This window comes from Sparus aurata, chromosome 6, assembly GCF_900880675.1.
Source record: "Sparus aurata chromosome 6, fSpaAur1.1, whole genome shotgun sequence".
NCBI classification, from domain to species: Eukaryota; Metazoa; Chordata; class Actinopteri; order Spariformes; family Sparidae; genus Sparus; species Sparus aurata.
Genome location: NC_044192.1, coordinates 35,254,856 through 35,282,750, shown reverse-complemented (window position 1 = coordinate 35,282,750; position 27,895 = coordinate 35,254,856). Strand labels below are relative to the sequence as shown.

Genomic DNA, 27,895 nt, shown 5'->3' with positions numbered 1-27,895 from the left:
TTTTGGTTTATGTCAAGTGGCTGTAACACTTTAATTTCCCTTTGAGATTAATAAAGTACTCTATCCATCAACCAGTGTCTCATATAACTGGCAGTTTCAAAAGTGGTATTTTTATCAAGCCCACTCTGTAGTAGTAGCTATATCTACATACATTTTAAGCTAATCATATATATATATATATATGTATATATGTATATATATATATATATATGTATATATGTATATATATATATATATATATATATATATATATATATATATATATATATATATATATGCTGTGTTTGTATCTGCCACGCCTACTTGATTTTTATTATGGTCCTTGTTCTTTGGGTGAAAATTAAGCATGCTAGGGTGTCTAGCTCCACATGTTTTACATGACAGTCCCCAGCCAACACGTACAAGTGGGGCCCACATATATATATATATATATATACATATATATATACACATATATATATATATATATATATATATATATATATATATATATATATATATATATATATATATATATATATATATATATATATATGCTGTGTTTGTATCTGCCACGCCTACTTGATTTTTATTATGGTCCTTGTTCTTTGGGTGAAAATTAAGCATGCTAGGGTGTCTAGCTCCACATGTTTTACATGACAGTCCCCAGCCAACACGTACAAGTGGGGCCCACATGAGATTTACTTGGGTTACATGGGCTTTAACTGGGCATGGGCTCAGAGTGGGCTTTGAAGTGGGTTGGTGTTGGGCCCCACATGGGCATCCCAGAAGAATATACATGGGCGAGAGATGGGCATCCCAGTTGGCCAGCACATATGGGAACTAGATGGTTCCCAACTGGGCCAAAAATGTAATTGTTATAATATTGTAATATTATTCACACTTAAGGTGTCATCAAAATATTTTGGTATTTTAGCCACTATAATGTGAGGTAAAAACTGGGCCAAAAATGTAATTGTTATAATATTGTTATATTATTTACACTTAAGGTGTCATCAAAATGTTTTGGTATTTTAGCCACTATAATGTGAGGTAAAAAGAAGAAAAAAAGAAAAACAGGAATAAACTCAACCACAGCCACAGATATCCTATCTGCTCTTTTAGCCAGTGTATTTTTTTTATAAACTGTGCGCGTGTGTGGCGGGGGTTGTCATGGAGATGAGAAGTAATCTTGCTACACTCATCATTCTGGAGTTGCCTCAGGATCACCAGTTTGAAGAAGACAAGTTTTGATTTGGGCCAAACAGTGTCGAAGGTAAGTCCTGACTAACAAACAACACCATAGAACTGAAAAAAGCACTGTGTAAACCTAAAAGTTTGTTCAACTATTTTTTCCCTTTATCAACGTTCTTGCTAGCTAACAGACGTTTAGCCTAAACGTCTGTTAGCTAGCAAGAACGTTAGCTAGCAAGAACGTAAATGAGTTTAACATACTGTCCTAATTTGCCAAGTGTAGACTCACTAATTATGTTAGAACTATGCAACTGTCAGACGCTCGATGGTCATATCGTTTTTTTCGGAGGTTTTTTATCCAAATATAGGTTTGACCGTTACATTCATTTTCACGTAGTCATGAAGAAGTACTACATTACCCATAATCCCAATGTCTACCAGCGGGGTCTATGATTGGCTAAACTCTGTGTTACCCGCGAACGGTGTTTACGTTTCCGCTAGGACACTCGCAAGTTGGCAATCCGTGATCATATAAATATGTGTATGTCCGTGATAATCAGGAAAACAAGCAAATGGGTCCATTTCTCCGTCTTGAAACCATTTTGCAAAATGAATTACCATTTGAATGAAGGTGCAGACACACATATTTACGTGGTTGCTGTCTCTCATTTTTTCATTTTCGGTTTTTCCGTTACGGTTTCAAGACGGAGAAACGGACCCATTTAATCCGTGTACCCTTCGTTCTTTGGTTTTTCCGTTTCAAAACCAAATTAAAACCAACTTTGTTTTTCTGTTATTTTGTTTTAAAACCAGAACGGAAAAACGGAAAAACAGAATAACACAAAATCACACATTTTGTAGCTGTTATTCTGTTTTAAAACAAAAACAGAATAACGTGAAAATTAAGTTTTTTGATTTTTACTGTTTTGTTATTGTGATATTTGGAAAATTCGGATTTAGGAGCGGCAGCGCAGTAATTGTAATTCATGTAATTCACACAGAAAGCTGCGCTGCCGCTCCTAAAGAGACGTGACGGTAGACGTCATGATGATGAGATTGGGGTGTTTCCCCTGCGGTTATTTATAAAAAAATACACCTGGAGACTTTTTTGGTGTTTGGAGACTCTGACTTGAAAGCACGTATCACTCTGCAGTTACTGTGCTCAACGAGCAGCGGGTGCTGCCGTGAGTCTCTCCCCCGTCCAAAACCACTCACAGGCGGTCAGTCTCTCAGTAGCCTCGTGCAGCAGTCCCAGCCTGCAGTCAGAGCAGAGAGGAGACACACACCACTCCGCCTCCAGACTGTAAATGAATCGCGGATGCGCATGGCCGCCGCCGCCGCTCTGGCGTACAGAGCGGGGTGTAAATGTACCATTTATTACCAAATAATAGCCGGGTTTCAATTAACCGCAGGGTCCCCTTTAAATGCCGGGTAGGTGTATATTTTGATAAATAACCGCAGGGGAAACACCCCGACGTCATCATCATGACGTCTACCGTCACGTCTCTCCTAAATCCGAATTTTCCAAATATCACAATAACAAAACAGTAAAAATCAAAAAACTTAATTTTCACGTTATTCTGTTTTTGTTTTAAAACAGAATAACAGCTACAAAAATGTGTGATTTTGTGTTATTCTGTTTTTTTCCGTTCTGGTTTTAAAACAAAATAACAGAAAAACAGAGTTGTTTTCTGTTATTTTAATTTGGTACTGAAATGGAAAAAAACAAAGAACGAAGGGTACACAGATTCCATTTGCTTGTTTTACTGATTTTGTTTTTTAAATAGAATAATGAAAGAATGAACCATACCCGGATTATGCAGTTTTATTGTATTTATTTATGTATTTTGTGTATATTGTTTATTATTTATTCATTTAGTTTATCTTATCACAATTTTAAATTTTTCAACATAACTTTTTAATGCCATCTAATATTCTAGTTAATTATACAAAATATTAAGATGATCCTTATATTAAAAATAGAATCAGGTGTTGAATAAATAGAAAATAAAGAAATATATAAAATCTCTGTGTTGTGCAGAGTGCATGGGAGAGAGAGGGCCAGTCGGATATTCATCTGGCTTATTAGTAGGTGCTAATAACACCTACTAATCATGGACAAGAGGGATATTAGTGGGTGTGGCTGTACCATGACAGAGAAATGACAAACATCATTTTTAGATATTTATTTCACCATATGTAACATCTAAATAATACCCTTTATGATTAATGCTACACCTCTCCCTCTCTGTTTTTTCTGGATGTCACTGACAGGGAGTTTGAAAAGAAATTCCCTCACCAAAGACATAACAAGAAAGGATGCGGAAAAGGCAGTGTCAAAATGGCTGGCCAGGGACAGGGGAGGAAACCGTGCCATGAGAGCACATGGAGGAGAGCAAAACCTGTAAGTCACAAAATATGCAAGATATAAATGACAGAGACCGTGCTCAGTGTTTTTTCTACACTCTACTCTATTTTTTATAGTATTTGCTGTATTCATAATCACCATGTGAATTTTGGCATCAAAACAAATACAGCACTTAAAGGTTTAAAAATATGAAAATTAAAATATATTTCATATTTATAGTTGGGAATGATGTTTGCTACAAGAATGATCTGTTGTTTTGCCATTTTGGGTTTAAATTTCATGACAATTTAACTGTGATAGATTCATATCACTACAGTATATAGGCTGTATAGGGTCTATGAAAGTCTTAAATTCAATTTGGAGCACCCTTGAGATACTTCATAGATCAAAGTAATCAGCTATCTCAAAGCAGTATTAAATGAGGTAAAGTCCATCTTCATCCTTTTTTTTTCTTTTCAAAGGGCCGTTGGAACAGGGACACAGGAGTAGAAGACCATCATCATTACATAGTAGGGCTGCACGAAAAATCGTTAAAAAATCGCGATCTCGATTCACACATACACGTGATCTCATTTCTACACACAGCGATTCTGAAGCATTTTATATCTCGAGCTGAATCACAAACAAATGCTCCTATTTTCCTCCCGGATTATTTTTTAAGCGCCCCCAAATGCAGCACTGCCGCTGCCTCCTCCCTCAACCTGTGGTAAAGCGTCTTTACAACACGTGATTCAGTGGAGGAAGCCCGTCTGCACTTCAGTGTTTGGAAGGAGTGAGTGAGAAGCCGTTTTTAGACGGGGCAGCAAGCCGCCAATCTGCCCATCCTTTTGGCGGCAAGGTCACGGTTTTAGACAGGGGGCGGCAAGTTGGGGGTCTGTTTTGGTCCGCCGATTTGCAGCCTCGGAGGGTACACTTATTTCCACCTTGCCTGCCAGATGAGCAACTGGACAGCCGCTGAAATCCGGGAGATGTTAGCGTCTCTCTAGCTGTATGGTTGTGTTAGCTTGTTGTTGTAGCGACTAGCTAGGAAGAGTCGCTACTTTCAAATTAAAAGCCCCCCGCTAAGAACCCAGTTCTAAACTCCAATGGGGTGCAATGTAAAGCTCTTATTTTGAAGACAAATTCGTCGTCAACTGTTCAAAGCCCAACTTCGAGCTTCACGTCACGTCACATGTGTACGCCTTCCTCTGAGGTGGCTTTTGGAAAAGGAGGAGTATTATGCCTCCGTTTTAGAAAGCCGATCACAGCAGCTATCACATATCACCTAGCCAAAGATACGGCCCCTGTACAACATGAGGTATTAAAAGATGCCCTAATTTTTTTCTTTACTTTTGTAAAAATCATTTCTCATCCAATGATAGAACTTGGTACAAAACAAAAAAAACATTGCTTTGTCAGAGGCATAGTAGTATGCCTCTGCCATTCTACAATGTTTTTTTTGTTTTGTTCAAGTTCATCAGTGCAATAAACATTTTGTGAAAAAAAATCGTGCCAGAGAATCGTGATCTCAATTCTAAGCAAAAAAATCGTGATTCACATTTTTTCCAGAATCATGCAGCCCTATTACATAGCACACATACACACATTACACTGTTTTTTCTATATTTGTTGTTGAATAAACTGTTTTCCTTAGAAATTTGTTTGGCCTCTCTTTAGTCTTCTAATCATTGTTTTACTTTTCAGTTACACGTCCTAATGTATCATCACCCCTATTCAATACCAATCTCATTACCAACACTACTGTATTGAAAAGAAGCATCAACTGTCTATGTTCATTGAATATATAGAAACATTTTAGTTTAACTTTTACACACCTTTCTTTACTAAACTAAATGTTATGTTATTATATGTGTATGTGTACCTATCACCAACCCACGAAAAATACAGGCATGGGATAAACTGTTTTTGCCCACATGGGACCTATATGAAGCCCAATAAGGGCCCATCATCAGCCCATGTAAGGGAAAATCTGTGGGACTCACATGGGGAAAACCCAGTTATGCCCATGTGGGACCCGTATGAAGCCCAGCAAGGGCCCATCATCTGCCCATCAGGGCTGACACATGTGGGGCCTCCATGCCGAGGGAACGCGTATGTTTCCTAGGACCAGCGGTGCTAGGAACCCTATTGTAATTGTAAAGATTTTTAGGCGGCCAAGCCCGAGGGGCCGAGGGTACGCGTACGCAAGCATACGCGTTTCCTAGGACCAGCGGTGCTAGAAACCCTATTGTAATTGTAAAGATTTGTATTTTTATTTTTCTCCGGTTAAAAGTGGTGCTGCAGGCTAAACCGTGCAAGGGAGGGCGGTGCAATTTGGAGGGTTAGTCCAGGCTCCTGCAAATATCTCAGACACAAAAAACTACATATATCCGCCTGCAGGGGGCACTATAACCTAGGCCAACACATTTTTGCCTATAACTCCCAAACCGTATGTCGTACATTCAAAAACCATGTATCCCCAGATTCCCTGAATGGAGCTGAATCACTGCCTGCGATTGGCCACGCCCACTTCCGGTTGGAAATTTCTTCGCAAAATCTGGAAAACCTACTTTTTCGAACTCCTCCTTGGGATTTTCTCCGATCTGCGTGAAACTTGGCACGTACACTCTTCAGCTGGACCTGATCTAAAGTTATCAAAAGTATTTTGCTCGGTCAAAAAATGCGCAAATTATTAACGAACAAATTTCGGTAGCTAGCTATAAAAATGTAAACTGTTTGATATCTCGGTCAAACTAAATGTTATTAACACCAAATTTTACATCCTTGGTTGCCATGAGACTGGGAAGGGATGAGCCGAATTTGGCAAATTTTGGCCACTACGGGGTGCTAAAAATATGGGAAGTTTGTAAATCTTGAACTGCTACACAGATTTTTACGAAATTTGGTCGGTATGATGTAGGGCCAATCCTGAGGCCATATCTTCAAGGTGGTCATGACTGGTCGATGTGGGCGTGGCTTATTGCAAGATGAACAACAAACATTAATTTCAGTCAAACTATCATGCTGAGAGCTTTGAAATTTATTCCAGTTACTCCATACCAAAAATTGCACTTGTACTCCACTAGGTGGCGCTATAATGGATGCCATAGCGTTTTTGCCTGTAACTTCCACATTTTGAATAACACTTTTGCAAACCTTATATCCATATGTTCCCTGAATAGAGCTGGGGTTTCTGACATAGGACACACCCACTTCTGCGGCACATTTCGTTCGCTAAAGCGCCACATATGCAAAACCTACTTTTTCGAACTCCTCCTACAATTTAAGCGCCATCTGCCGGAAACTTTGCACATAGAATCTCCAGATGTGTCTGATGAAAAGTTATCAAAAGAATTTTTGCACTCCAAAAAATCTGCTAGTTATAACCAAACAATCTTTTTTGCTAGCTAAAAAACACAGTTTTTTTTTGTTTTGTTTTTGTGGCCCATGCTGACATGATCATCTATAAGTGCTCGTCGATTAAAAGCGTGTGTTAATAATGCCCCAATTAATATTCCCTCCACCCCCCACCCCACCCTCACACACCTCTGTCAACGTGAACGCGCAGAGCAGACACAACCGAAAGCGCGTTGTAGCAGCAGACAGTGCAGAGCTGCAGCCCAAACACTCCTCCTCCCCTGCCCACCAGCCAGGTAACACTTAAATGAATCGAGTCGACTGTGTTGTTTGCCCCCTAAGCCTCAGTTGCCAAGCTATAACTTGCATTTATTTGTCTCTGTTGTGAAGTAGCCTGTCTCAACGCCACACTGCTGGGCATAAATTAGCCGACTGCTCACCTGCTTAACAAGCTAGACGCTACCCAAAATCAATAATAGATATGACTTTCAGTTATTCCTTTAGAGGCTGAGGGCTACACTGGGGCCATATTAAGAAGTGCTTCAGGGGGAGGGAAGTTTGTCCTTTACATTGTTCCTCTTCAGGACGAACTTGACCTTACACCTCTCCCTGCTAGTGCTCCCGAGTTTGCCCTCATGCCAAAGGCTAGCTGCAAGGATTGCAACACAATGATGCCTCTGCAGATGCTGGCACTCCACGTTGACAAGCGTAGCCCTCAGCCTCTAAAGGAATAACTGAAAGTTTCCTCCTTCCATTTCCACCTATTAAAATGACAAACAATATAAGGACATAAACCATGATGTATTCATGTTTTTTCTGCAGTATTAACACAGCAAACATAAAAGAAGTTGCATTTTAAGTACAGTAATTATGTACCTGCTGCTTTAAAAAGGAGCCACCTGTCCTGGAGCTGTGTCATCCTGGGCAATGTCTTCACCAGTAAACTGGACAACTACATTGAAATGAAATATTTTTTGAGGGAGAAATTTCAGTATATGAAAGGCATTGCACAGAACCATTGATGACAGAGGCAATTAGGCAATGTACTTGCTAGAAAAATAATGTTATGAGCCACATGCACCACATCCAAGTACCAGAGAAAATACAGACAAATTAAACCACACAACCTAAATCAGCAGCTCCATCATTGTGCTACCATCATGGCAAAGCCAGAGTAATTAATTTATTTTACCTGAATAATCCCGTACCATTAATGGTGAAATTGCAGGTACAGTATAATGTCTACAGTAGAAACAATGTAGAAAAAGTAGTGAAAATGTACAGTGTTAAAAGCCTAACTTGGTCATGTTCTCTTTACATGAAGAGAAGAGACTGATCCTGATAAAATACATGTAACGTGAAAATGTGCATTTACATGACACATTTAGGTGGTCAATTTACATGGGTGCAAAACATCAGTACATTACAGTACATCACAGTACAATGCATTACTGTCACTTAGGCTGTACAGAAACAAATTAAGCAATGACTTACCCTAGCTTGTGACTGCTGTTGGTTTTCCATTCTGGCATTAAAAGAAAAACGGTTGTATTATTTTGACAGTATTTATGTAACATTGCATAACAATAAAAGTCATGGTCAATAAAAAACAACAGCGAATGAAGATCACTGTAGTGTTGCCAATGAATCTGTAGATCCATTCCATAATATAACACACACATAAATCTGAGTTTGGTAATGTGCGTGCATATGTTAAATTATTTGCCACGTGTGTTTGTTGACATTGGAACAGCTGTAGTGAGAGCGGGAGCTGGGAGGTATGAGGGGCCGTACAAGACATAATTCATTCTGGCCTGCTCACACACACACATTCTCCTCTCACATATATATATTTTCTCTCATACAGACATATATTCACCTTTCACACACATACATTCTCCTTTCACATACATATATTTTCACTCTTACGTACACATATATTCTCCTTTCACACATATACATTCTCCTCTCACACACATACATTTTCCTTTCACATACATATATTTTCACTTTTACGTACATATATTTTCCTTTCACTCACATACATTCTCCTTTCACACACATACATTCTCCTTTCACACACATATTTTTTCATTTTTCATGTAAAGGAAAATATGTGTCTATATATATCTGAAGAAAATATATGAATGTAAAAGAAGATATGTGTGTGTAAGAGAAGAATATATGGGTGTGAGAGGAGAATATATGGGTGTGAGAGGAGAATAAAGGTGTGTGTGAGAGAAAGTATAGTGGAAAAGGAAGTAGTATAGTGGAAAAGGAAGTAGTTTAGTGGAAAAGTGCTGTGATTGGCTGTTAGGGTGGGACTGGGTGGGACTCCCTGAAAACTACTTTTGTGAAGGGACACCATTTTTTCTCTGGCATGTGATGGCCTTACCAGCCTTGTGTAGAAGCTGACAGCTAATCACTGAAAGGTCTCTGTTGTTGGCTGAATAGCCCCCCGCCTCAGAGGACAGAGGAGCTGAGTGGATTCACCTCATTTTAAATGGAAATAACCCCACAACTGGAAAACTCTGACGTGTGTGAAAACTACTGCAGACTGCTTTCCCGTGGCAGTACAAAGAAGGTTTAATGAAGATCAAGGATTGATTGATGCTCACTTCAAACTTGGAAGCTGTAAGTTTTGCCCTTTCTTATGATGCTTTACTGTTTATTTTTCATGTTAGCCTGTTGAACCTGGCATCAGCACTGTCCGCGGCTAACCTGGCTAATTTAGCATCACTGGACCTATGAAGTATTTAAAACCTTACTGAGGGACAGCTAAAGGAGGATGAGGTGGTATGTAAAATGTCTGTATGAGTTTTAAGTTACGTGAACATGACATGAGCAGTAGAGGTGTATAAGTTATATAATTTAGCAGCTAACGTAAGTTACTGTGCATGGCATCACAGACAGCTAAGCCGTTAGCCTCGTTGTGTCGCTCCCAGGTACAACACTATTAGTCAAAAGGTTTTATATTTTATCAGTCTGTTAGTCAAACAGTGGTAACTCCTGAGGCACGTTTTATGATGAATGCAGGACATGAAACCATCACTACGCTCAGAATATCAGTATTGCATTTGACAATGGATTATTGATTAAGCTAAATATCGTGAACACTTCGTAATGTCATTCTGCATAATAATTAGCCATGTGCTTCTGTTCGTTTGAACACTGGACAGATGAAGAAAGATACATTTGCCTCAAATTAAATTCATTTCAGATCATTTTCTGTTTATCTCCAGCACATCAGAATGAATTGTAAATAAAGGGCAATATAATTGGCTAAATGTAAATTTGCCTCTGTCCTCCATCAGCCATCTGACCATGGAAATAGGGAGTGAGTTGAGTACAAGTGAGCAGGTAAGTCATGATCAGATGGCTGATGATGGACATAAGCAGCAACAATGATTAAGACATCTACTCTTATGTAAATGAGGTGCTTGGGTGCATAAAAATAATCAAAATAGACCTTGTTTTTTAAAAAAAAAAAACAGGTCAACATACCACTACAAGACTGACCCTGCAGACACCACCACATCTTTGGCAGAGTTGACAAACATGTTGTGAGTTACTCAAATATCCCTTAATTTCTGTATATATATGTATTAGTTGCCTGTTTATTCACTTAAACTAACACAGTCTAATTCAGTGTTTGAACTCTCTCTGTAATATTATTTTCAGGCTCAGTGGCAGTCAGTCCTGTCTCTCGGACAGTCTTAAGTGATGTGGAGATGCTCAGCCATCACTACTGAGGCCTTCAACAGTGTAATCCTGTCATTCTGCATAAAAGCATGGTAGGTGCAACTACTGATTCAAAGAAACAGAGAACACGACCATGTTCAAATAAAACAGAAATAATACTTTTAGTGCTCAAAATAATTCACATGCCTACACTAAAATAAACATACTTATAAATGTTTCCAAATGTCACAACACTTTTATCACCCTTAGCAAAAAGTAGTATACTTGAAGTTCATTTTATTAAGTATGCTTGAGTATAAGTATAGCAAGTATACTATGGACCATGTACTTGTAGCGTACTAGAAAGTATACTAATTTAATACTTCTTCGGACTAAATTGGAACATTTTAAGTTTATAAAAGTAAACTTTAAGTATACTTTATACAGTCATTTTAAGTTTACAGAAGTACACTTTCAAGTATACAACAAGTACACTCATCTATATACTACTAGTGTACTATGTATATACTTCTAGTCCACATTTTAGTTTATTAACAAGTTTACAACAGGGGTAATACCGCAATGCAAATGTGTGTAGTGAAAAACATCTTTATTCTGTTAACTTAAATGTAAGCACATATCAATGACTTGACCTTAATCTGCACTTAGATCAAGATACACTAAGTATTAGTACTTGTGATTTGGCAAGTGCTAGCCAGAAATTTACCATTTATTACCACACAGACTGATAGCTTAACAGACGGGAAGTCTCTCCCAGAAAACACACCTTCACTCACGGTGCCAAAATTTTTATCATCTTTGTTAACTCGACACAATTTCACCACAGAACAAGGATGTGAATTAACCCGCAACCGTCTTACACATCATCTTATTTACAACCACATTCACGAACCATAATTACACCGACAACTACAGAATACCCAAGAGTCTTTGCGCCACAGTCCACAAGGGGCATTACAGTATACTGAAGTATAAGTATAAGCTTTAGTATAAGTGTAAGTCTAAGTATTAATGTATTTAGTCTTAGACTATTCTTTATACTTTTCAGTATAAGCCAAGTAAACTTCACTAGACTTTTCTTAAGTATATAAAATATAGTATATAAAAAGTACACTTCAAGTATACTGACTCAGTTTTAGTATACAATAAGTATACTTGTTGTACACTTGAATAAACTAGTTTTTGCTAAGGGCAGGCCTGCCACATCAACAAAGAGTGATCCTTACAGAAGGACAATTGAACAAAGAAAGTATTTCAATGTAATTGTCAACAACATGTTGTTGTCATTTGGGTTTTAATACTGTAATCACCTTGACTTTAGTACTGAGATCACCATACCACTACATGCTTCTCCTTCATTCAAAACCAAATTTATGCAGTGGTTATGTGCATTGTTGCGACTGATTAATCATGACTGTATAATATAAGTAACAGTGGTTCTACCATATATTACAGATCATCGGAGTGACCTGATGATGCTGTGTTTAAGGTTTTCCTGGACCCCGCCAGAATCTCCTTGCAGTATGAGAAACCATCAGAGGAGGAAAGTATTGTTGGGTTGGTGTTGCTTCAGTCAAGCAAAAGCTGTCAAGACAACGGCCAGCAGCATCAGGAAGTATCAGTATCCACAGAAGAGGCATCAGGAGGACATGTGTGACCTGAGAGCTCCATTAACAGTTGACCTACTTCAGTATAAAATAAACTTGATTTCAGGACATGATCTGGACAGTTTACATAAAATTGAAGTGTTTCCTACTTTTATCTATACCTAATTTATCCTCATTGGCATTGAATAAAGTGATTTGTTTTTCATGAAAGTTTTTGTCTTCTTTGAAATCAACACTAAGGGTGCTGTGGCATTAGAGAAAAGAAAGTCTGGAAAGAGTTTTGCCATTAATCCTTTAATAAATAATGACTCTGTAAGCATCACACATCAAACGTATTATTGTGTTGACAGATCACAATATATTGTATTGAATATTCGGTATGGTATTTTGAAAAGGGTATCAAACAATCTGCACGTTTGACACACATTTTAAAGCATAAATCAGGGCTGATATCCTTAAATGCCTGAATCTTAATGTGGTGTTTTCAGAGTTTGAAACCACTTGAAATTGTAACTGCATTACTTTCATAAAAATAGTTTCATAGTGGCCCTGCCAGGTTCTACAGGATGCCAGGTCTACTTATAGACTGGTTACACAGTTTTGAACAACATTTTTTCAAATTTTTTAATTTTTCATCCTTTTGTAGAATGCTGTCACACAATTTTGGTTTTCTGAAGGAAACTGAATCAAAGGCTGCTGGATTTATTTGTATGTATTTCAAGTACATATAAACAAATCCAGTTGCCTTTGATTCAGTTTCCTTGATATATCTATGACCTGGATGAATGAGAGTATACACAGGCACAAATTTTGGTTGATTATAGATAGGGATGTAATGGTATGAACATTTCATACCACGGTAATAGTGACCAAAATGATCACGGTTATTGGTATACGCTGGGATTTTTAAAAATGTCTTCAAAATATTGAAAAAACACTGATATATTGATAAACTGAAGTAATTTCACCAAGATTAATATTTAAATATAGATTTATTATACATTAAAATAGTATCACAGGCAAAACCTTATCAAAACAACAGGCTTTCTGTCTGTCATCGTGTCGTCTGCCACCAGTAGATACTGCTCCAGTCAACGGAGCTGAAATGAATGCAGCAAGAGTAGCCAAAGTCGTGATAAACATCATATTCGCACGTTCAAACAGAGCTACTGACTTCGACTAAACTGTCCCTCGGCATTCGTATAGTAGCCAAAATATGTCCCAAAGGAAGCAATTGTCCTCCCTCCATCATGACTTCATGACTTCAATACACAACAAACCACAAACGCACATTACACTTTGCGCCTGTGCAGTGAGACTTTGAGAGAAGCTCTAACGAGTTTTTCACACTGTGGTTCTTGACCACGGTTACCATGGTAACGGTTGCGTCAAACATCTACCGCGCTGTAATTGGCTGAGAAGCACAAGCGAGACCTGGTTCTTTGTCTGGTTTCAAAAGCAGTCAGCCGAAAGTTAAGAAATCCATGTAAGGACTGTAAAGTATTGATTGCCTCTCTATTTCTTGAATCTTCCACAAATCTTTGAGAGATTGGGAGAAATCCAGATAAGGTTTGAATGTGATCACAAAGTTCTCCATAAAGCCTCCCATGAACGAAATAATCTGTAGCTTCTCCATGCAATCGTTCCACACATTGTAAGACCATCCATCCATCCATCCATCCATTATCGTCCGCTTATCCGGGGCCGGGTCGCGGGGGCAGCTGCCTGAGCAGGGACACCCAGACTTCCCTCTCCCCGGACACTGCCTCCAGCTCTTCCGGGAGGATCCCAACAGGATTGGAGGTGCTGATTCTCATCCAAGCCGCTTCACACTCGGCTGCAAACCGCCCCAGGACATGCTGGAGGTCCTGGCTCGAAGGAGCCAACAAGACCACATCATCCGCGAAAAGCAGAGATGAGATCCAGTGGCTCCAGAACCAGATCCCCTCCGGCCCGTGGCTGCGCCTAGAAATTTTGTCCATAAAAATAATGAACAGAACCGGTGACAAAGGGCAGCCCTGCCGAATCCAACATGCACTGGGAACAGGTCTGACTTACTGCCGGCAATGCGAACCAAGCTCCTGCTCCGGTCGTACAGGGACCGTACAGCCCTTAACAGAGGGCCTCCGACCCCGTACTCCTGGAGCACATCCCACAGAATGCCACGAGGGACACGGTCGAATGCCTTCTCCAAGTCCACAAAACACATGTGGACTGGTTGGGAAAACTCCCATGAACCCTCGAGCACCCTGCGGAGGGTATAAAGGTGGTCCAGTGTTCCACGGCCAGGACGAAAACCGCATTGTTCCTCCTGAATCCGAGGTTCGACTATCGGCCGAATTCTCCTCTCCAGTACCCTGGAATAGACTTTCCCAGGGAGGCTGAGGAGTGTGATCCCCCGATAGTTGGAACACACCCTCCAGTCCCCCTTTTTAAATAGGGGGACCACCACCCCGGTCTGCCAGTCCAGAGGCACTGTCCCCGACTGCCACGCAACGCTGCAGAGACGTGTCAGCCAAGACAGCCCCACAACATCCAGAGACTTGAGGTACTCAGGGCGGATCTCATCCACTCCTTCTTCAGCTTGACAGCAACCCTTACTTCCGGGGTCCACCGCCGGGTTTGGGGATTGCCGCCGCGCCAGGCACCGGAGACCTTACGGCCACAGCTCCGGACAGCCATGTCAACAATGGAAGTGGAGAACATGGTCCATTCGGACTCAATGTCCCCAGCCTCCCTCGGGATCTGGTCAAAGCTCTCCCGGAGGTGGGAGTTAAAGATCTCCCTGGCAGAGGGTTCTGCCAGACGTTCCCAGCAGACCCTCACGATACGTTTGGGTCTGCCAGGTCTGTCCGGCTTCCACCCCCGCCAGCGGATCCAACTCACCACCAGGTGGTGATCAGTTGACAGCTCAGCCCCTCTCTTCACCCGAGTGTCCAAGACATACGGCCGGAGGTCAGATGACACGACCACAAAGTCGATCATTGATCTCCGGCCTAGGGTGTCCTGGTGCCACGTGCACATATGGACACCCTTATGCTTGAACATGGTGTTCGTTATGGACAAACTGTGACTAGCACAGAAGTCCAGTAACAAAACACCACTCGGGTTCAGATCGGGGATGCTGTTCCTCCCAATCACACCCCTCCAGATAACACTGTCGCTGCCCACGTGGGCGTTGAAGTCCCCCAGGAGAACGACGGAGTCCCCGGTTGGAGCACTCTCCAGTACCCCTCCCAGGGACTCCAAGAAGGCCGGGTACTCTGCACCGCTGTTCGGCCCATAAGCCGAGACAACGGTGAGAGTCCTATCCCCGACCCGAAGGCGCAGGGAAATGACCCTCTCGTTCACCGGGGAGAACTCCAACACATGGCGGCTGAGCTGGGGGGCTATAAGCAAGCCCACACCAGCTCGCCGCCTCTCACCGCGGGCAACTCCAGAGTAGAAGAGACTCCAGCCTCTCTCAAGGAGTTGGGTTCCAGAGCCCAGACTGTGCGTGGAGGTGAGCCCGACTATTTCTAGCCGGTACCGCTCGACCTCCCGCACCAGCTCAGGCTCTTTCCCCCCCAGTGAGGTGACATTCCATGTCCCCATGGCTAGAGTCACCATCCGGGGATTGGGCCGCCGGGGCCCCCGCCCACGACTGCCACCCATATCCCACTGCACTGGCCCCTTCTGAACCCTCCCGCGAGTGGTGAGCCCACGGGAGGGCGGGCCCAGGTTGCTCGTTCGGGCTGCGCACGGCCGGGCCCCGTGGGCACAGACCCGGCCACCAGGCGCTCGCCTGCGAGCCCCAACCCCAGGCCGGGCTCCAGGGTGGGGCCCCGGTGACGCCGATCCGGGCGACATGCACGTCCTCGTTGTTCTTTCTGTCATCAGGGGCGAGTGAACCGATCTTAGTCTGACCCGTCACCTAGGACCTGTTTGCCTTGGGAGACCCTACGAGGGGCATTAAGCCCCGGACAACATAGCTCCTAGGACAGGGGTACTCAAATACAAATCTTAAAGGGCCACAAAGATTTTTTTGAATGACTCAGAGGTCCATGTATTGAGGTTGGTCAGGCCACATGCAATAATACTGTAATATTCAAAAAAAAATGTCCTTTTCATTCTAAACAACAAAATACGAACTAAAATAAAATGTCATTTCCATTTTAACATAAATTAAAATACGTAGTTGAATATTTCCTCTTTTAGTTTGCCTTCAAACATTGTGTCCATTACTTCAGTCATGCATTATTTTATTTCATTGTGACATAGATGTGACAAGAATCCTGCTTGCAGCTTAATATGACGATTTCAGTGCATTTATTTGTGTTTTGCTTATCTCTGAATTTTGAGGAAATGTCTCTTAAAAATTCCTATGCTTCATCTCATAATGCCATTTCAAATTGGAAATCTTCATCACAGCTTCTCCTGGCATATTGTAACGCCACTTGTGGACTGTGGCGCAATGGATCTTGGGTATTCTGTTGTTGTTGGTGTAATTATGGTTCGTGAATGTGTTTGTGAATAAGGTGATATGTAAGATGGTTGTGGGTTATTTCACGTCATTTGTTCTGTGATTAAATGGTGTTTTAACAAGGATGATAAAAATTTTGGCACGGTGAGTGAAAGGGTGTTTGCCGGGAGAAACTCCCCGTCCGTTACACTCTTTGCATCATTGAATATACATGAGGTCGCTAGCTAAAACTTGTCAGACTGCGCAAGGTGGTAAAGTAAGACGAAGGATTTAAAACCGCTGCACTGTCAGATACGTGGAGATTGTCCCGGTTGGAGGCAGAATAAATGCAACTTTGAAGATCCTATTCCTGCGAGTTGCCGATTATCACTGTCCACTTTGTCATAACAGTTTACTTGGAAACACGCCATATTCAATCTCTTACCACCAGCAAAATGTGAATATGCGAAGTGCTCCGAAAACGAAAGTGAAAGTTAAAAGTTGCGCTCTGTCTGTGTATCGTTTGCATGGAGACAAGTCCCGGTATACATGCGCTGACCCAACCAAAACACATAGTGAAGGAATAACAGTTCGGGGGCCCCAAAAGGAGGCCGGCGGGCCGGATGCGGCCCGGGGGCCGCCTATTGAGGACCGCTGTCCTAGGATCATTCGGGTGCTCAAACCCCTCCACCACGATAAGGTGCCGGTTCAAGGAGGAGACATTGTAAGACATTTTTTTTTTTTAATAATGTAAGACATTATTAGAAAACAATTATGTCATTTTCATTGCTACTTACTCCAAAAATAAAAAAATACTGGGAAAATAGGATGAGTATAGCATCATTGCATAGTTTTGCTGTGTCTGGCTAATATAAGCTAAGCAAGCACATGTATTTCCTGGTTTGAGATCGACTTCCTGTTTAAGGAGGGACTTCCTGTGTCCCTGAGAAAGTAGAATGTATGTGTGTGCGAGAGTGAAAATATGTGTATGTGATAGGAGAATATATATGTTTGAAAGGAGAATGTATGTGTGTGTGAGAGTGAAAATACATGTATGTGCAAGGAGAATGTATGTGTGCGAGAGTGAAAATACATGTATGTGCAAGGAGAATGTAGGTGTGCGAGAGTGAAAATATGAGTATGTGAAAGGAGAATGTATGTGTGTGTGAGAGTGAAAATATAAGTATGTGAAAGAGAATATATGTGCGTAAAAGGAGAATGTGTATGTGTGAAAGGAGAATGTATGTGTTAAAGGGGAATATATGTATGTGAGAGGAGAATGTATGTGTGTGAGAGGGCCAGAATGAATTATGTCTTGTACGGCCCCTCATAGGGAGGAGTAGCGGCAGCCCGCTACACAGTGGAAACTGGCACCGCGTTCAGCGGTAGTTTAGTAATCCACAGTCAGGGTTCACCCCAGACGGTGGAACAACGGTGCTGCGCCACTATACTCATTTTCAATGTTAGCAGCTTTTTAGTGAGTGTTTGTGGGCTGCCGCAGTCTTCTTCGTCCATCCGTCCCCCGGCTGACAGTAGTGTTGTGTAGGAACCGTGACGTTTTGGCACCGCGAGTACCATGCAACACTAAATGTTTAAATCACAGCCCTACATTGTATACGCCTCCCTGTAATTCACTCACTCATTAGGCTACTCTGCTCAGGCCGTGACTTGCAGAGACAACCATGTTGCTGCTAATCAGTGTGCTTGCAGCAGCAGGGCATTATAATTCATTACTTGTGTTGTTGTTGTTGTTGTGAATGTATGGCAGGCTGTGGCCAACGATATATAGCGGAATTCATTACTTATGGGAAACGTTTCAAGAGCAACAGGCTTGTCTCCAAGCAGCACAGCACAAGGGAATGCAGAAGACATAGCTGGCGCTGGAGCCAGGTCAAACCAACCAATAGGAACTCTTCTCTCATCCACCAGCGTAGGCCCCGCCCATCAAGTGCAGTTGAATTCGCAAGCAAAACTTTAGAACTTGCAAGCAAAGAGGACTTATTTATAAGCAAAATGGTCGTATGTTGTTACTTACAAACATTAGTTTTGATTGAAGTAGAAGAAATGTTCTCTCGTTTTTTTTTTTCAATTGCAACCTGTTGTTTCGATCTCAAAAAAAAAAAAAAATTATTGCCACTTACTCTTTTTTGCTCTCAAATCTCTTTTTTGGTTTCAAATCTATTCTATTTGATTGAATAATAAAGGAACAAAATTCTCTCCATACTCCACCATGCTCGTAGATGAGACGTGACAGTGGAGCGACTTGAACCTTTGTGAGTTATAAATCCATTAACATAACTTCCTTGTGGGGGCTAACAAGTCGCCTTCCATTTATTCAACGTGCTTAAATATGAGTCATATTTCAGAAGAATGTCCATTTGTGCTTGTTAAGCTAACTGCTTGTTAATGAGAGTTAATGATCTAATCTGACAGCTGTCTGTGTCGGCTGTTTATCTTGCCACAAATCTTAAACTTCTTCCAGATATTGAGTTCACTGTGACTTTACTGTTGTAAACATTGTTGTTCTACTAACATCCACAGTAGCAGTCATGGTAGTCATTTCTTGGTTTTGTCACATTTTTAGATGTGTAGCCTGTATTTCTAGTTTGCACTTGCCCTCCAATAAATAGCCTAATAATAAACCAGTGTCTGATTGCTTTTTAAGAATTGCAGCTGAATTGCACGTCTTCCAAACCTCAGTATTATGGTAAAGTGAATAAACTCGTGTTGACAATAATTTGTTGACTCAAAAGAAATGGCAGTTGCTTATCACTCACAGCTACACAGGATACACAGCTAAGTAGTTAGCTTTCTATAAGTAGGCTACTTAGTTTACTAATTTTAAATTAATCTACATATTGTGTTATCAAGGCCTAAAAAAAAAAAAAAGCCCTTTTCTGACTTTGAGCCCCTGCCCCTCTATAATCATGTGCAGGTCCCTGAGTCACAGAGAGGGGAATACAGGGTTCTGGCCGAGGGGCTTAATCCAAAAAGGAAACGTGAAGCTGTTACTGCAGTTTGTGGGGGTTTATTTATCCTTTCAATGAAAAGTACTTTTGTACATACTGTTTGTGCATGGACTTGCAGAAATTAGCTATGTGATGGTAAAAGGTTTTAGCGGTCAACAGAAATATCAGCACCCTGCCTCTCCTCTCTCTGCATCAAGCTAACAATTCCCAGGTGGCATTCATCAGTCAATCAGTCCCAGTGACACACACACACACACACACACACACACACACACACACACACACACACACACACACACACACACACACACACACACACACAACTCCGCCCACACATAGACATACCTTTAGACACAAATATTACCTCCTAGTGACAAGCAAAAACACACATTTATGAATGACAATGTTTCTTTTCTGTCTTTTGCCATATATATTCATTTTTACATCCCAAAGGTTTCTTGCTTTCTAATCTGACATCATCTTCTTTAATTTTTGTTTCCCTTTCCCAGGCAGCACTAGCCTCCTCTGGAGGACTTTACTGTCTTCATGGCTGCACGGTAACTATTTACTTGTTTCAGTTTTACGTAACATTCACATTGCATGAAATTGTCTAAAAAAAGGCTTCAACTGACAGAGGCGTTTAAAAGCTAGGGCCCCCTTTCCCCAAAGTACAAGGCTAAGATGTTGGTGAAATCATATGAACTTTCTTAACTGTAACATTCAAAACTTGACTGCAACGGTATTCAAGCACAATAAGCAAACATGATACAAATGGTGATTTTAAAAGCTAATAAGTGGCGAGGCTATGCACTGTGCTACACTGTAAACCTGAGTAAGTTAGCAGTAAACTCAACTCAGAAGTCTTGATATCAGGGGCCTCATTTATAAACGATGCATACGCATAAAAGAAGGCGTACGCAACTCTCTATGCACACCGTCGGATTTATAAAAAGAGAACTTGACGGGAAAATGTACAGTCCTCCACGCCAACTCTGACCCATGCGTACACACATAACTGGGGTAAGGAGAAACTGCGCCACTGATGGCAGAAGAAAGAAACGGGAGAAACTGTATGAAACTGTATGTAATAGTAATATTACCTCTCATATGAACAGTTTATTTGCAAGAAATGTATTTAAAAAAAATATTTCAACAATGAATAAACAAACATACTCCCTGGAGTGCACATGGGAAACATATGATTTAGGACAAAAGTAAGACAACAGTAGAGCAAATAACGTTTACACTGATATGAATGCAGTTTAATACATTAATATCCTATACCAGGGGTACTCAAATACAAATCTTAAAGGGCCACAAAGATTTTTTTCAATGACTCAAAGGTCCATGTATTGAGGTCGGTCAGGCCACATGCAATAATACTATAATATTCAAAACAAAATGTCCTTTTCATTCTAAACAACAAAATACGAACTAAAATAAAATGTAATTTCCATTTTAACATAAATTAAAATACATAGTTGAATATTTCCTCTTTTTGTTGGCCTTCAAACATTGTGTCCATCACTTCAGTCATGCATTATTTTATTTCATTGTGACATAGATGTGACAAGCATCCTGCTTGTAGCTTGATATGACGATTTCAGTGCATTTATTGGTGTTGTGCTAATCGCTGAATTTTGAGGAAATGTCTCTTCAAAATTCCTATGCTTCGTCTCATAATGCCGTTTGGAAATTGGAAATCTTCATCACAGCTTCTCCTGGCATATTGCAAAGCACCTTGTGGACTGTGGCGCAATGACTCTTGGGTATTCTGTTGGTGTTGGTGTAATTATGGTTCGTGAATGTGTTTGTGAATAAGATGATATGTAAGATGGTTGTGGGTAAATTCACGTCATTTGTTCTTTGATTAAATGGTGTTGAGTTTTAACAAGGATGATAAACATTTTGGCACCGTGAGTGAAAGGGTGTTTGCCGGGAGAAACTCCTCGTCCATTACAATATTTGAGTGTTTGAAAATACATGATGAGACGGGGTAGAACTAGTTAAACTGCGTCTGGCCTTTGTTATCGCTGCACTGTCCTGGTCAGAGGGAGAATGAATGCAAATTTAAATCCCTATTTCTCTGAGTCGCAAATTTTCACTGTTCACTTTGTGATAGCAGTTTACTTGGAAACACGCCATTTTCAATCTTTTACCACCGGCAAAATGTGAATATGCGAACTGCTCCGAAAACGAAAGTGAAAGTTAAAAGTTGCGCTCGCAGCGGTGAGTGACCCAGCTGTCTCTGTATCGTTGGCATGGAGACAAGTCCCGGTGCACACGTGCTGACCCAACCAAAACCCATGGTGAAGGAATAAAAGTTTGGGGGCCACAAACAGGAGGCCGGCGGGCCGGATGCGGCCCGGGGGCCGCCTATTGAGGATCGCTGTCCTATACCATATAGCGCATTTCGTTTCATCTCCGTTTTCAATGCATAACGCATAAAACACTTTGTAACTGTGTTTTGTTGCCATACAGATAAAGACTATAATTATCTTATAATGTTAGTCTGAAGGACTGTTAGTCAGTCAGGGTAATTCTCACACATGTAGCAGATATTACCTAGTAGATGGGCATATAAAGGCATGTATTTACAATGTGTTATGGCGCACAATGGCTGCTTTGGCACTGTTGGAGGATGTGGCAAACGGAAGGATACGGAGAGAGCGGAACTTCAGTGACCAGCAAGATCCACTGGCCAACAGTGACGAGTGGCTGATGAGCCATTTCCGACTCCCACGAGCTGTCCTCTTGGATTTATGTGCGGTATTGGGCCCAGCGTTAGAGAGGAGCACACGCAGAAACCACGCTGTGCCGGTCCCGCTTCAAGTGCACACAACACTCGGGTTTCAACCGGCACATTCCAGAGGGAATTGACAGGTCAGGGATATCCCAGCCAACCTTTAGCCGTGTCATGCCAGACGAGTTAGGAGGTATAATTGGTTTGTCGCAGCAGTACATAAAGTTTCCTTATACGGTGGGTGAACAGGCAAATAAAAATGCGCAATTTCCAGCAATGTCCGGTTTCCCAAATGTAATCGGTGCCACTAACTGCACTCAAGTTGCTATAAGAGCACCGAGTGAGAATGAATTGGGCCGGCATCGGTGTCCCCCTCCACCTCCATCACCACGTCACTCAGGAGGGATTCCCTGATGATCCCCGTCAGTTTTTCATCCAGCAGGGTGAGCTCCGGTTAGCCCGTTCCCCCACCCGTTACACAGACGCTCTGCCTGTGTGACACCAGGCGCTTTTTTGCTTCCAATTTTACGTCTGATCACTTTTTTTTTTCCACTTCGGCCACACACCGACCTTCTGAGGCAACAACATTTACATTGTCTGCCACATGCTGCCACTCTAGAGCCTTTTTGGCATTGGTGATCCGACCAGTGATGTGCACAAGGGGGGGGGGGCAGGGGGGGCAGTGGCCCCCCCTCGTGGCCCAATTGTTGAAAAACGCGCGCTAAAGTGCCCTTCTGAGAGCCAAAACTCACGCTAAAGTGCCCTCCTGAGAGCCAAAACGCGCGCTAAAGTGCCCTCCTGAGAGCCAATACGCGTGCTAAAGTGCCCTCCTTAGAGCCAAAAGAGCATGCTAAAGCGCCCTCTTGATTGGCAAAACACACTAAACTGCCCCCTTGGCTGGTTAAAACTTGATAAACTGCCCTCTTGGGAGCCAAAACACGCGCTAAAGTGTCCTCTCGGGAGCCAAAACGCGCGCTTAAGTGCCCTTCTTTTCGCCCCTGCCCTTCAAAAAGTCTGCGCACGCCACTGGACCCAACCCAACACTGTCCACCAAATAATACAGCCTTCCTCTTCTCCACCTCCCCGACAAGAACTTCCACCTCACACTGAGTGGAACTGCTTCTTTGCCTTTCTCTCTGCTTTCGGCATGCTGTCAGTCATGAATGAATATTAATTAGGGGTGTTTCTCTGAATATTCATAGGAAAATATGGGCATGGTATGACCCGCACACAGGTGCGCCACATTTAGAGTGGAGTGTGATTTATAAAGGGAAATCGGCGTAGGATGTGCATGCGCACTGTTTTATAAATCAGGATATTTTTGTGCATACGCACTTTGTTTTTCGTGCGTACACAACCTTTTGACATCAATCGTACGCACAGTTTTATAAATGAGGCCCCAGAGCTTGGAAAAAAGGAGTGAGTTAAGGAACCTTACAGCCTGAAGGGGGAAAACGCTGCACTGTAGTCTGTTGGCATGGCAGTGGATACTTCTGCACTTTAATTTAACCTTGTAAATTTACCTTAAGAAATCAAGCTGTTTTCTTTTATTGATATAATAGCTAAAAGCTAGGTGTTTACTGCACATTAAGCTTCCACACTGGCATCGAGAGGCTCTTAATGGCATGCACATGCATTTGCTCTCAAGTACTGCTTTTGGGAAATAAGTGGCCTCCTAATACTTAAAGTCTGTGTAAAGTGGCAAAAAGATTTGTGTTATGAGTTTGTCACACCATAGAAACATGTATCATTGACCACTTTGCTAAGTATATAAAATTAGGTCTCAAAATCATGGAAAAACAAGCACTTCTTTCTGCTGTGAAACGCTGGGGGCGCGTCAGTTAGAGGCGCTGGAACCACGGCCCCGTGCTGGGGGGATTCACACAGAAAGCCGGTGCTGCAGGTCCTAAAGAGGCGTGACGGTACACGTCATGTTGTCATGTTAATGACGTCGGTGTTTCCCCAGGTGTTCCCCTTGTCTATCTAAACCCGTGGACAGTTTATAATCATATGGATGCTGTTATAATGTGTAGTGATTGAGATCCTGACCCACCAAACATCCCGGAAAGTGACGGAGTGAAGTTTTTCGTGCTAAATTACATAATCACCATCAGTAAACAGGACGCTGTCTGACTGTCACTCGCGGGGACGGAGGCTGTTTTCTGGGGGAAAGTTCCCTGAAATCTCGGTCAGGAGGGCTGACGGTCGCGGTGATTTATTTTCGTCACAAACACTAGGTGAGTTAAAGTTTTTGCTGGGGACAAACACTGTTTTCTGAGCGGGAGGACAGGCGGAGGACTGACAGGAGGACAGACGCTTCTCCACATACAGCTGTGGTATTTGTTTTCCTCATAAGTTGCCAAAGACAGTTACAGTTGCTATGTTACTTTTGTTCAGTCATGTAATGTTGCTTTGCTCTGTATTTAGTTGAGTGATCAGACTGTCAGACCGACACGCCCTCGCTCCGCGCCTCCGGATTATCCGTTCACACTGGGACGGCTCACCAATAATGCGGCCCTGATACTACCACCACATACCGCCGGTGGGACCCGCCGTCAGTGGGAGCGAGGGAGAGGGTTGGCTGCGGCGGCGGCGGCAGCCACATTATGCCGGTGGCACCCGCTGTTAGCGGAATGGAGAGGGTCGGCTGCGGCAGCCACATTATGCCGGTGGCACTTGCTGTCGGCGGGAGGAGAGGATGCAAGCCGGGGACGGAGAGGGTCGGTTCGGCCCCAGTGACCAGCTTCAACGGACTCTGCAGAAATCCAGACATTACCTGGTGATAGTTGCTGAAACTATCAGGGGTATAGTGGACACTGCAGAGACGGGTGTTGGTGGTGATGTTTAACTCCCCACAGTAATGTTAGCTCCTCTTGACAAAATCGATCCACCGTTTCCTTATGTTGTCATCCGAAGGAAACTTAAATAAGCTAACAGCGCCGTTACCCTGCACACTGTGGCATCCAGGAAAGATGCAGGAGCGATGTGGAAGAGACATGACTGGTTAGCTGACTGGTTGGCTGGTTAGCTAGCTGCAAACTATTGTAAGCAATGCTATCCAAGACTGGAGAGCGAGTGGGAGAACCGCTGATGCGCTAAAGGTATTTATACCACTTCTGCAGCAGGGCCGGGTTTATGCAAATCTGACCCGCAGAAATGTTGAAAAACAGTTTGTGAGCCTAGCTCCAAAATAAAATTCTAAATGGTTGAATGGCTTTTACATGTTTTAAGTAAACACATTTATGACCTGTTTAATGTGTTTAGAAGAAAATGGCTGATTTCGCTTGACACAGACTTTAAGATAAATGGTTATAAGGGTTAGGTTAGTGCAGCAGTGTTATCTGCTCTGACTGAAGCTGCTGAGTTCTGATATTTTGCTGTGCTACTCATCCATACCAATACAAGATTAAATCTTCTACTGACATCTTCATGTGAATGAAATTTGTTCATGTTCATAACAGCATTGTAAGTTTTTATTTATGTTGGTTTAACAGATTGTTGAGTAAAACTAAACTGATTTTGATATTCCACACTGCCTGATTCAAACAGGAATTAATGAATCATTAAAGGAAACAAGAAGCAGCACCAGCAGGATCTTCAATGTCTGGGACAGAGCTATGATACACAAAGCCAGGATGATTGGCTCTTTCTGGGGTAACCATCAATTTAGGCTTAAAGATAAAAGAGATAAAATCACATGTTTTTGTTTCCTGTTCCTCGCCCTTTTTGGATTTAACCAACCATGTTTAAGAAAGGTCTCAAAGAGAGTCAAAAAGGAGACAGAATAACTGAGCAAATTCTAGTGGCAGTGACAAGTTTTCCATCCACTGGTGCAGACTGAAAAGTTGCCTAAAATGTTCTGAGCTCTTAGTCATAGTGGGACAGGGACCGGACAGGACCCATCTGCTTCCCAGGCTTTCCACTGTGAAGTCTACAGACACAAGTTCATAGTTTAGTTTATTGGATTCTCTGGAAATTATATCATAGTGCCAAAATGCACTATTACAGTGTGGACAGAAGGATGGTTGTCAAGCATCTCCTAGCTTGCCTCCTGAAAGACAGTATGTGATTGTAGCCTTTTCCGTGCTACCATGGGTTATCGCAGCAAGCAGAGCCAGAGGAGTCTTTATACTGGCTGATTGCAGATGAGCTACAGCTGAGAGTCCAGGTGAGGTGAGTCAGACAACGAGGTGGATGTGGCTGACTGGCATGAGGAAGCAGAGGTGAGATCAGTGGAAAAGTACTAGAGGTAAAGCTTAGCAGGCTGTAACTGCAGGAGTGCCAGGTGGGGACATTAAGTGAGACAGACACTGGGGAACATGAGCAAGAGGTCAGTAAGAGCGGGCTTGCCTTTAATTACAGCCATCCGAGTGCACAGTAGTCACTCACAGTAACTTCAGTGAGTCCGCGGTTTGCGCAGGTGGAGTCTCATCATCACGATGATCTCACTTGAAAGCCTCTCAAACAGCAGCAGCGTCTCAAAACAGAAGAACGAAACTTAAAGCACAGCGAGCGAGCGCGCGCAGCTGGTTTTTACATGATACGTAACTGACTTATGTGGTAGGATTTAGTCTGGTAAAGTTGGAAATATATTCACAGATTCGAACTTCCTGGATCAATAACTCATAAGTGAAACCTTGTTAAAACACAAACGACGGCTCTTTCCTACCGTAGTACGGTAGACAACGAGCTACAACCGTATTTTCATCAAAACAAGCGTCTGGACATTACCTCTTGTCTGTATGATCAGCCGTCTGTGAGACGAGGGCGCAGGGACCGTCTACAAAGTGCAACACTGAAAAGAGAAACTACAAAAAATTAAATAACTTCACTATTATTCAGAGTGTAGTGTCACCAAAATCACTCCACACATTAGTGGTCTCCTGCTGGTTATTCTACAATTTTTTGTTTGGAAAAAATCTGCTTTGCCATAATTTTGGGGAATTTCTATTGGGAGAAATATTCAATAACACTATTATTCAGTGTGGTGTCACAAAAATCACCTCACCCTAACCCTACGTAACAAAAAAGGACTTTCCAATGTAACTTTAACTTGATTTTGGTATTAAAAAAATGTTTTAATACATAATCCATGCCTAATTATAAATTAGGTTGTTATGGTATCAGTCTGAAAGGTAAATCAACACATTTTACCCAGTGGCCTTTGTGCCCTGTCATGTGGCCTTGGTGCCCCTGGAAAAGAAAGTGCAGGCCAAATGGACTTGCCCCTAAAATGACAAAATTCCCACCCTGACTGCATGCATTCCCACTGGTAAGCTACAGTTACTCTATGTAAGCTGAGTCCAAGTTGTCTCTAAGAGAGTCTCTAGAGTGTGAAATATTGCACATTGCCTCAGCCTGCAATAAAACGGTGGTCAATTGATGATACTTTCTCATCTCCTAATTTTTATACTTAATAATACAATGTCAATGCTGTTTAAGAAAAATCATTAATTAAATATATGAAAGTTACACAAGACAACAATATAGAAGAATTTATGGATTTGACACTGTGATCGGTGATCAGCAATATCGGGATCGGCAGATACTGCTTTT

The 27,895-nt window shown here is 42.0% G+C and overlaps 1 protein-coding gene and 1 long non-coding RNA gene across 6 annotated transcripts in view; both read left to right on the top strand.

Annotated features, from left to right (window-relative positions):
* Positions 1-27,895, top strand: part of LOC115583819 (dihydropyridine-sensitive L-type skeletal muscle calcium channel subunit alpha-1-like) — a 277,692-nt gene that overhangs the window by 148,735 nt on the left and 101,062 nt on the right. For all 5 annotated transcript variants that reach the window (XM_030421006.1, XM_030421010.1, XM_030421011.1 and 2 more), the window contains one exon: positions 20,106-20,153. In XM_030421006.1, coding sequence (XP_030276866.1) covers positions 20,106-20,153 — 48 coding nt within the window. The remainder of the gene's footprint in view (positions 1-20,105; positions 20,154-27,895) is intronic.
* Positions 10,464-12,396, top strand: LOC115583835 (uncharacterized). The gene is made up of 2 exons (XR_003984435.1): positions 10,464-10,671; positions 12,035-12,396. It is a non-coding gene; the product is annotated as an uncharacterized LOC115583835 (long non-coding RNA).